This window comes from Oreochromis niloticus, linkage group LG11 (assembly GCF_001858045.2).
Source record: "Oreochromis niloticus isolate F11D_XX linkage group LG11, O_niloticus_UMD_NMBU, whole genome shotgun sequence".
NCBI lineage: Eukaryota > Metazoa > Chordata > Actinopteri > Cichliformes > Cichlidae > Oreochromis > Oreochromis niloticus.
Window position 1 is genome coordinate 2,101,540 of NC_031976.2, and position 11,496 is coordinate 2,113,035.

Below are 11,496 nucleotides of genomic sequence, written 5' to 3' on the forward strand. Positions count from 1 at the left end.
GTGTTAGGCAATAGTTTGGATATAGCGAATGTTGGTGGCATGAATTAAAATTTTTGTAGCTTCGTCCAGCGATGAAATTGAAATCATAATAGGGAGGGATTCTTCTATCAGATGGAAAGATGAATTAATGTAAGTGGCTTTATACGTTACTTTGAATTTAAAGATCTCAAATAGCTCTTTCACACTACATATGACCATTTCACATTTGTACATGTATATTTTGGTGATCTCTTTCTCAGTATGTTTTTCTTCTTATGTTAGCTTGGAAATAAGCTAAGATTAAACCAGTTAATGTTAGGCTCCAGTGTCCTAAAAATCACACTTTGCCCCGATAAACAAATTGATTGTATTCTCGCATTGTGTGGGAATTTATTTTCAATTACAACTTCGATGAGCCACTTCAAAGAAAGTTTCACCTACGTGGGCAGCAACAGAAAAGTCCAGTGCATAATAACAGCTGACCTCAGTATTGCTGCCAGTGGACAGAATTGAGTGTCACTGACTCGTGGGGCGATCGTGGCTCAAGAGTTGGCAGTTTGTCTTGTAATCGGAAGGTTGCCGGTTCGAGCCCCGGCTCTGACAGTCTCGGTCGTTGTGTCCTTGGGCAAGACACTTCACCTGTTGCCTACTGGTGGTGGTCAGAGGGCCCGGTGGCGCCAGTGTCTGGCAGCCTCGCCTCTGTCAGTGGGCAGCTGTGGCTGCAATGTAGCTGCCATCACCAGTGTGTGAATGTGTGTGTGGATGGGTGGATGACTGAATGTAGTGTAAAGCGCTTTGGGGTCCTTAGGGACTAAGTAAAGCGCTATACAAATACAGGCCATTTACCATTCATATCAGACTCCTTTTATGGTTCCTTCAAATCCCAAGAAACAAAGGACACATTTTCGGGATGCATTTGGAGGGTTCTTTGAATCTGGACAGTATTCATTGTAACCATGTCGTTTAAATGATACCCTTGAATTTGGACACAGTCCTAGAGTTTTAAATAAGAAGGCTTCTGACACAGTCTACATAACTTGTGCAGTGAACAGATTAGCCATATAACTTTAACATGGTAATTCAAGCCTGTTGGGTGACTGATGCTTCACCTTGGAAACTCTTTTATTCCTTAGCATTTTAAGGACTACCCCACACCCAGGCAGCTGCTTGCTAAATGTGAAAGAGCTCCTGGGCAGGGGGTTTCCATGGTGACTGCCTCAACTTTTTGTGTGTCACTACACAAACACATACACCTACCACACAGGTGTCACAATGTACAGTGCAGGGAGAGCAATGACAAACAGCATTGATGTCTGCCCTGAGTAACTCCTTCACTTTACTGGTAAAAATAAGCGCTCCATTAGAGTGGAGGGATGGTGCAGAAAACAACGTCACAACAATCCTGCCGACACACACACAAACACACTTCTGCCATTAGCACACACAGATGTTAGAGGTGGGGCTGTTGGGAGTCACTGAATTTATTTGGAGGTGTTTTCACAGCGTGCATATGAAGTTTGTAGGCTGCATGATTAATGCAGGAATCCCTCACATAGAAGAAAAAGAGAGAAAGATTTGCATACAGCATAAATTTGATACTGGACATAATAATATAACACATGTCAACAATACTGAGAGACGTTGCACTGTGGTGAAACTATAAATACGTGTAACACTGTATAATGCCGTTTCAGATCATACCTGTACTATAAGTGCGCTGCATCAGTTCTGCAGAACATTTAAGCAAAAATATTTCAAGACACTACAAAAGAAGCTCGAGTAGCTGTATCATGTGGCTGTAGCCTATCACAAGCAGGCTCAAAGCCAGTACAACCAAACGTGATCACACGTCAGGCCAAGCTGGAACTGATTCCCATCTTCTGTAACTTCTACAACACTGTTCAATAGAGACACATGAATGAAATGCAGTGTCATTAAAAACACTGATGATTTTTTTCATATTCTTCAGTGATCTTTATTTAAAAATGTCATCTGAATAAACTTTCAGGCATTACGCTGACTGATGGATGGACTGCATGAATGCTTTCTCATCCTTCTTGGAAGTGTCTGAGGGGCTTTTCCACTTGGAATCGGGATTCTGTGTCCACACTTCAGAGGTGGAGTTTCCAGCATCTCACCTGGGCCTGCAAACAATCAGCAGGAGGGCTTCTTAAACCAGCGCTGCCTGCTACTCCTCGCCAGTTTGTTCTGCCATCTCCAGTGGTAACTAGGCTTCACCTCTGCTCCAGTTCTGGCTTGCTCCTTCCTTGTGTTTAACCTTGTTTTCCCTGTGTTTAGATCTGCCGACATACTCATCCTACCCTCAAACTCCCCTACCCGTCCAGCAACTTCTTCTCCCTCTGTTGCAGAATTCCCGTTGGATTGTTCCCATCAGGACCCAGGTGATCAGTCTCTCGATAGCTTTTCCTCTGGTTCCTGCTCTCTGCTGACACTCCTAGCTCGAGCCACGTTCTCCATTCCCTCTCTTTAAACAAAGTCTTATAAATAGTTTAACCATGTGCATTGAATCTGCATTTGGGTCTAAGCCTTCTATGGAGGGAATATCTCTTCACAGTGACATCTATTCAATTTTCAATTCAATTCAATTTTATTTATAGAGCGCCAACTGACAGCAACAGTCACCTCAAGGCGCTTTATATTGTAAGGTATACTTACAGAGAAAAACCCAACAATCATATGACCCCCTATGAGCAAGCACTTTGGCGACAGTGGGAAGGAAAAACTCCCTTTTAACAGGAAGAAACCTTCAGCAGAACCAGGCTCAGGGAGGGGCGGCCATCTGCTGCGACCGGTTGGGGAGGAGCAAGGAAAACAGGATAAAGACATGCTGTGGAAGAGAGACAGACATGAATAATAACAAGTACAATTCAGCAGAGAGGTCTGTTAACACATAGTGGGTGAAGAAGAAACACCCAGTGCATGATGGGAATCCCCCGGCAGCCTAATGCTGGGCATACACTGTGCGATTTTTGGCCCATTTTGAGCCGATTTTTCAGTCGTGCGACCGTTTTGGGGATCAGCCCGAGTTTGGCCTTAATCGTGTGCGGTGCATCGTATACATGGGATAACGAGAAGCGATTAACACCTCACGACCAGCTCCCGATCATCAATCGTTTGGTCGTAAGAAAATCAAACCCGTTTGAAATCCTGTCGACCGTTGTGAGGGTGTCAACGCAGCGTCTCACACTGCGCACGCGCAAACACAAATGAAAGTGAAAAGATGGAGCAGCACAGCAGTGCAGCGTGTGATCTGGAAGCAATGGAGGCACAACTTGTAGGACTTTGGCAAGCTCATCCGAGCCTCTTCGATGTGGCTTCACGAAATTATCACGACCGCAACAACCGTGAAAAGAGTGTAAAATTTTGTGTTATAATCTTCATGCTATGGACGCACAGTGTGAGCACTCAGGTCACACAGAGCATCGGGCCGTATAGTGTGAGACTCTGCATCGTACCTACAAACTTCAATCGTGCAGTTTGAGCAGGAGCTGAATAACGCGACTGAAACATCGCACAGTGTATGTCCAGCTTATTGCAGCATAACCAAGGAAGGATTCAGGGTCAGCTGAGTAGGCCATCAGCCTACGAAAAGGATACTGAAAAAACCTGTCGAAATAGTGTTAGTCGTCATCACTGGTGCTGGTGGACTCATTTGAACACCTCTGAAATTTGCAAACACGCCAGAATTCCTCTTCTTCCTCAAAATCCTCTCAGGACCGCTTCCTCGAGCCTCCAGTTTCATGGTTGTCAAGCTCTTCAAGTGCATCTTCAAAAAGGTCATCACTCCTGCTCTCAGAGTGATCATACACAGCTGAGCTAGTCCCCGAATCAGAGTTTGCAAGCCTGGATTTTTGCTATTACGCTCTTCTTCATCTACATCTTCCTCTCTGGACCTTTTCGTGGATCCACCAGGCAGCAGTTCTTCTTCTGTTACCTGCTGAGGGCTGTCCTCATCAGCAATATTACCAACATGAGGACAGCCCTCGCTATCAGTGTCACAAGCAGAGAAGAAGTCAGAGTCATCATCAGAAAACTCCTCGCTCCATCTGATTCTTTTGTTTGGTTCCACATCTTCTTCATCCATCTCTCTACACCTCCTCCTGGATACACCTGGCTGAGGGTCCTCTTCTGGGATGTACTGGTGAACATCCACACACTCTTCAAATGCCTCATCAGAATCATCATTTTCAATGCCAACAACAACAGCAGCATTGTGATCATCGTGCTGTTCATTGTTGTCAGCATTGGCATTATTGTCCCTCACAATAATATTGTGAATGTCATCATATCGTTCCTCTAATTCATCTATTAGCTCATCCATCCTCCAAAAAATATTATAGAGACCAAGATAAAGATTGTTCAGGAAGCCCCGGAGTCCACCAATAGGTTCAGTAGCTGGTTCATAAGCTGATTCCTGATCTCCACTTGGAAAGATTTCTGGGTTAACCTGTCGGCCTGCAAGATCATTTTATCTTTTAATTAGCATTCATAACTATCTGCTGAAAATCAGTTTTTCATCAATTTCAAGACTGAGTACATGTGCTTACCATTACGGTTATTTTGTGATTCATCTCCTCTTCCACTCATTTTGACTACAAGGAACACAAAACAACAATGATCACAACCTCAACTCAGAATGTTCAGCGAATTTGCTTTTTTTGTGATAACTTTGGGCTGCGTCCACACGTACACGGCTATTTTTGAAAACGGAAATTTTCCTTTTTCGTTTAAAAAAAAAATCCCATCCACGTGTGCAGTTTTGAAAAAATATCTCCTTCCACATGTAAACGCTAAAAACAAAGTCAAACGCTGTCAAGAACATGCCAAATCCTAACCGTGTAGAAATGCTGGCCAATCAGAAGTCTAGAAGCCTGGGAGGAAAACCTCACAAAACCTTACGTACTTCTGAAAAGTTTTTGTCTTTCTCTGGAAAGGCAGCTCATTTTGTGTTACTTTCAAGTGCCTTCATCATTTCCAATGTTAATAACTAAAGACAGCATTTTGGCTGGAACAGACTCACAACTTTGGAATGGACAAAATGCATACAGCATACATAAATGTAATTTTTTTAAATTACATTTATTCCAAACCGACGTCAGGATTTGGGTTGTGAGAGCGTCTGTGTTGAATGTAGAAGCCACGTCTGATGCTCACTCTGATGCCTCTGTCTTTCTAACTGTGTGTATATGTAAGTGTGTAAAAACTGCAGATACTAAGATTAACAGCAACAGTATTTTGTCTACATCTGCCATTGTGGAAACTGATCTCACGTAAACAATAACGTGGCCACAGCGCACACTTTTGACATTGCCTGAGTAAATCTCTGTTTTCCTCGTCCACACCTAAACAAAAAAACCTAGTTTTCAAAAATCTCCACCCTGGCAGACTTTTTAAAAATCTCACCTTTCAGTGACTCAATATGCTGTTTAGGTGTGGACGAAAGGCCCAAATGCATAGAAAAAGCTGTGTTTTCAAAAATACCTGCGTACACGTGGACGTAGCCTCAGTTTCTCAAAAAATGCTCTCAGAAATTCTGTTTGTTTGAGACAAAAATTAAGTGTTCTCTATTTTCCTAAATGAACAAGATAATCTCAGAAATAATCATGTTAAAAAGAGCTTCTGTCACTCTAAGATATGATTAACAACATTTTCTACTTTATGTATAATTTGTCAAATATTACAACAGCTGACAAATAGTTAAGTCTTCATTTGTTTCCCTGAATAACAGATCCACATCATCCTCTCTATGATGGAAAATATAGTCTAGACTTGCACAATGTAAAGTACATAAATACTGTCCTGGCAGGCAGGAAAATCGGGCTTTATATTTAAGTAAATGATCTTAAGTTTATAAACTGAAATTTGAGCTTACTTTAGTTCTTGGTAAATTACAGAGCAGTTAATCCTCAGTGAAACGTAGAAATGTCACTAAATAGTCGTCTGCTTTCATACGCTTGCAGTGTCTCTTCAGTTTTGTGTTCATATGCTGATGTTTTCATTCAAAACATGTTTAAATGCTGTGATGTCATTTTAGCATCAAAGACTGCAGAATGTACAGAGATTCTTTTTACATCAACTTGTTTGCTCAGATTTTCATATCTTTTATATGGAGACAGAAAAATACTCAAGACAGAAGTGAATCTAAAAAACTAAATCAGTCAGTGTGTCATTTTTTTATTTATTCTAATAGTTACTGTAAAGTTCTCCTCTAAGAGCTTCATCTTGGCCTTCATGCAGGATTAAGGCTCAATAATGAGCACACACACAAAATATAATACATTTCTTTATGATTGTTAGGCAAAAACAAAGAGAACCCAAAGTTATCAAAACATATATCCACTAATATGGTCTCATTCTTGCTCTGCTCCCTAATTTTCCCTGGAGGCATCACTATGGCAACAAAACAACAAGCATTAAATGACGTTTCAAACAACAACAACCAAGCTGTTTTCAGTGCTTAATATTTAACATGTCTTTGTTATAAACTTTGTTTGTACAAATGTGTGATGTTGATGTGCACAACCTGGGATTCTGGTGTGAGTGGCAAGATGAAACAATCCACTCCTGACGATTACAAGTCAGCCTTCTGAAAGTGGAAAATGCACATAGACACAACTTGGCACATATGAGACCGGTCTGATAAAAACTCGTGTTTTTGCAAAAGTGATAATGGAGAATTTATGTCCCGAATGGACTTCAGTGTAGCTTAGCAGATTCTCTTAATAACCTGTTGTGACAGGTGAGACCTGAGACTGGGACCTGCCCCTGGTAGGCGGGGCTGGGTTTTGTCCCTTTTATAAGCACAGGTGCAGGCAGGGATTCTCTCCAGCAAACCTGAAGCTGTGAGTGCCTGGTCCAAGCTGTGCTATTTGGTACTTTGAACTGTTTTTATGACAGGCAGTCCCTGAAGATGAAGGAGATTGCCCCCTGCTGCAATCTCCTTCATCTTCAGGGACTGCCTGTCCTTCATCTCAGGACTTCACACCTCTCAGCTTCACACCTCCCAGCTCCCAGTCATCACACCCTCCCCCGGCTTCTGTGGACTCCAACATACACCCCCCTCCCCCAAAATCCACTCTTTCTATCTCAGCACTTCAAGTGAGGAATGAGCTTCGCAAGATCAAGGTGTGGAAGGCTGCAGGTCCAGATGGCATCAGCTCCAGGCTCCTGAGATGCTGCGCAGATGAACTGTGTGGCATCCTAGGTTATCTGTTCAACCTGAGCCTGTCACTGGCACCGTTCCTCTTCACCCTCTACACTGCAGACTTCTCCATCAACTCCCCACGCTGCCTCCTACAGAAGTTCTCTGACGACTCTGCCATAGTCGGCCTCATCACAGGTGAGGACGACTCAGAGTACAGACAGTGGACTCCAAGGAGTTGGTGGTGGACTTCCGGAGACGCAGACCCACCACACTGACACCGGTGAACATCCAGGGAGTGGACATTGAGATAGTGGACTCTTATAGGTACCTGGGTGTTCACCTGAATAATAGTTGCTGTCGATATTGTTGTCTTGTTTATTTTTATTTTACTGTATCAGCAGGCACCTCATGCATTGATTGGATTTGAGAGTGGTTTACCCTTTTTTTAAATATATAGTTGCAGACAGTAAAGGCGCTGCGTGGAAAACTCATCTTTTTTTCTTGCTGCTTTTTGCATGCACCGCGGTGAGCTTGAGTGGAGAGGGCACTGAAGATTTTCCTTTGTATAGTGTTTTGCCCAGTTGGAGTTCAGTGTGAGTTGCCGTCCCTTTTTAACGTGGGTCATATGTTGATTTGTTTTTAACAGGTTCCTCGCCGCGCTTATCCTGTCTCCCACGTACAGTCATACAATTTTATAGTTTTAACCGTATTTAATAAAGGAAAGCTTTTAATTGTTTTTAGGTGCTACTGTTACATGTTTAATTTTATTTTGTATTAACATTAAACCCATTTTAACTGGCTGTATGCCTACGGCTCTGTCCTATTGATATAGGTACCTACCACGGGTCACACTGTGGTTATTAAGACAAATGTGATGAGCATTTTGGCATGTGTGCTGAGATGCTGCATATATTTTATCACACTGTGGTGGGCAGTGCTCTCTATTATACTGCTGTGTGTTGGTGGTGCAGCGTGACAAAAACACCAAGCAGCTGGGCAAGCTGGTGAAAAACGCCAGCTCAGTGCTTGGCAGGAGGCTTGCTGGTCTTACAAAGGACTGTGGTGGAGACCCCCAAAGCCCCAAACCTCAGATGAAGTCCCTCTATCTTAAAAAAAATGGGGTTTTTTTTCTGTTCATCTTGTATTTATTGCATTTTTTCCCCCCAATTTCATGGTTTTATTATATTTTCTTCAAGGAGTTAAGCAGAAACTATCTTTTTTTAAGTAAGTAAAATTATATTTATTTAGCAGCTTTCAAGACAGAGATCACAAGTGCTTCACAAAAAATACCAGAGCATTTAAAACAAAGCAAACAAAAGAAAGTTAACCAAATGCAACTCCAGAAGATGATTTTTTTTAGTTGAGACCATCCAGCAAACAGTATACAGAGGCTAAGACAAACCAAAAAGAATCGGGTGTTGAACAGAGATAAAAATGTCCTCAAAATAAATAGAAACAATATTTAAATCCAAAGTAAAAACAAGGTCCTGTGTGTGTCCTTTGCGTTGTGTGGGGCTGGACACATGCTGGCCAAAATGAACAGAATCCATAATGCTGATAAAACCTCTGGCAAAGGGGTTGGCGTCATCATCAACGTGTATGATTAAAATATAAGTAATACATTCAATATAAACAACTATAAGCAGTCTGGAGGATTCATAGTGGAGGATAAGAAGTCAGTGAACTCCAAAAAAAGCTACTTGGGCCGAGTGGACGATACACCACAGCATAATAAAAAGGATCCTTATTCTTGACTTTAATCAGCTCTAGTTCAAATGAAAGAAAATGTTTCGTTTCGCTGAACGGCAGGAGAAACGGCCGTGAAAAAAACCACAGCAAGACCTCCTCCATGACCAGACACCCGAGGCTTGCTGATGAAGAAATAGCTATCTGGGCAAAGTTCAATGAGGGACAAATAGTCTAAGTCACCCTGCCAGTGCTCACTCAGAAATAAATAATGATTTTTTTGGGAAAAATATCAAATAATTCAGCAAGAAAGATTTATTAGTTATGCATAGAGCATTAAAAAGCACCATGGTGTGCGAGGTAGAAGCCTCATTATTAGCAGGATCTGGAGTTAGGGTGTGTAAATACTCAGAGTTTGGGCTCATAGATTCCACTCACCAAGGGGATAAAAGGCCAGCCAGGAGGAGAGCCTGTATGTACCCTCTTGAGGCAGCAGGATCCCAGAGACCCGAGCCCTGTGTATCCAAGCAGGGGCGTGAAAGACAAATTCCCCTCCACGAAAATTTTCTGAGTACAGGTAACAAGACACGCTCGATGTTGCGTATCAGCCACACCCTGCTGCCAGAACAGGCTGAGGTTCACATGGACACCTGCTCTTCTCCCTCTCCATGGTCTGAGGACACCGCTGAGGTCACCGGACAAGGATCCAGCCACCGGCAGAGGATGGAAAATGCTGACACCAGAGGATGAGACCCATCATTGAAGATCGGATAGATAACAGCGTCTATCGGAGGCAGCCAATACATCATACATATATACACATATATATACACACACATATATACATACATATATATATACACATATATACATATATATATATATATATATATATATATATATACATATATACACATATATACATATATATATATAGACATATATATGTATATATGTATATATATACATATATATACATATACATATATATGTATATATATGTGTATATATACATATATATACACTATCGAGAGGAGAAATATTTTACTGCTATTATTTGCTGCTATTTTTATAATCATCATTACCATTTCCTGTTAATAGTGATGTTGCATTTAGATGCATTCAGATGTTCAAATATATGGTTATAGTCTTTATTACAGGTTGTTATAACCACTTCAAACTGTGGAGTTGAATCTATAATTTAAAGGTTTTTGAATGTTTTTATATTCTTATACTGAAGTCTTCAGTGGGTGAGAAACTGACTGCAGGGACAGGAAATACACGCTGTGCCAAAATGAGACAGGAAACACGTCTGCAGGGCATGCTTTTGCAGAAGTGAAACCGAAAGCAGAGTGAGTGCAAGCCAAAGAGTAGGGTGTTTATTATGCATTTATTGCGGATTAAGCCTTAAGTAGTTGTGTTAGATTGAAACAGTTGTTTTATATATTTTACATAAGTCAAGATCATTACACACAGGATGGCCTTAGCCTGGTTGCTTGAGTTGAGGTTGTGGTGGATTTTTGTTTGATATGTATAACTATGTAACTATATACACTATATATCTATGCACACTGAACATGTATATTTTAACTTTCATGTAGAGTCTTAAGCACAAGACATTTTGCTTCACCGAGGTTTATTAAGTTGGTACAGTAACAGGGCAGTTAATGTAGGGGGAGAGTTCTCTTGAATAATTTACTTAATAATTAATTAATTTAACGTCTTTAATGCAGCACAACCAAAACAGTAACATTGTAATAGAGATCCTGAACACATCACGATAAAATATCATTCAAAATACACACACACACACACACACACACACACACACACACACACACACACTTTGAACCCACACTGAAGTGTTTTTAAGCATGTAACCTGTGTATTATATAAGATTGTGCCACTTGCTGTATAAGATTTAATAATTAGGATTAATGTGTGACCTTTGACCATGTTGTGACCTATTGTCAGAGGGTAAAGCAAAGGGTTAACCTATTGGTGTCACTTTGGACCGGGCCCTCAGCCAGCGCCAGGTGTGAACTCTGGCCGCTATCTGACCCCAGCAGCTGTGCTGGGCGTGTGGGAAAGTTACCCAGCAGCAGGGGGCGGCGATACTGGTCCCTATATTAGGGGACCAGAGGACGCCCCCAGAGCTCTTTTCCTCCTGCTGCTGCTACCTGTACGTCTCTGTGTTGCTCTGTCTGTGCTTAAGGCTGTACACCCCGGGATTTTGCTTTGCTTGCTTTCTGCTTTGTAATTTTCTTGCTAAATGTCTGTATGTATTTTTCCTGCTGTTCATATGATTCAGTGTATTAAACTCTGTTCCAAGAATTCTACTCTTTTACAGAGCATCTTTTTGAGTGTCTTGGTTTTAATTGGATTTGGATCTCCACATCGTTGGTGGAAGAAGGTTATCAGAATGGCTTCAAAATTTGCGACCACAAGGTCAACTAAGGTGCAGAGAGCATCTGCGCACAGACAGACGAGACATACACACACATACAGACACGAACAGTGAGAGAGGTCACGACACGTATGCAGTACACAGCACGCACGCGCCCCCGCACGTGCACGCACACACCTATTAGATAGACTCATTTAGGTAAGAGTTTATAACTGCAAAGTTTGGGTGCGTACGTGGTAGTCTGTTCCAGGAAGTACAC

General features: G+C 41.7%; 1 protein-coding gene across 4 annotated transcripts; it reads right to left on the bottom strand.

The window, feature by feature from the left end:
• Positions 1-3,260: 3,260 nt before the first annotated feature.
• Positions 3,261-6,879, bottom strand: LOC109204063 (uncharacterized). 4 transcript variants are annotated; one of them, XM_019364248.2, is made up of 3 exons: positions 6,524-6,879; positions 4,548-4,592; positions 3,261-4,455 (listed from the first exon to the last, which is right to left on the bottom strand). In XM_019364248.2, the coding sequence occupies exons 2-3, from the start codon at positions 4,585-4,587 to the stop codon at positions 3,578-3,580; spliced, it is 918 nt and encodes a 305-aa protein (XP_019219793.1). In that variant the 5' UTR covers positions 4,588-4,592; positions 6,524-6,879; the 3' UTR covers positions 3,261-3,577. The 4 variants fall into 4 exon arrangements, with proteins under 4 accessions (XP_019219793.1, XP_019219792.1, XP_025766949.1 ...); XM_019364247.2 differs by having other exon boundaries at positions 5,873-6,879; XM_025911164.1 differs by having other exon boundaries at positions 5,482-6,879.
• Between the last annotated feature and the right edge of the window lie 4,617 nt (positions 6,880-11,496).

Bases quoted from the DNA above. Each gene is read 5' to 3' on its own strand.
- LOC109204063 (XM_019364248.2), bottom strand. From the start codon at position 4,587: ATGAGTGGAAGAGGAGATGAATCACAAAATAACCGTAATG. The intron at 4,456-4,547 runs GTAAGCACATGT...ATGATCTTGCAG, and splicing joins ATCACAAAATAACCGTAATG to GCCGACAGGTTAACCCAGAA.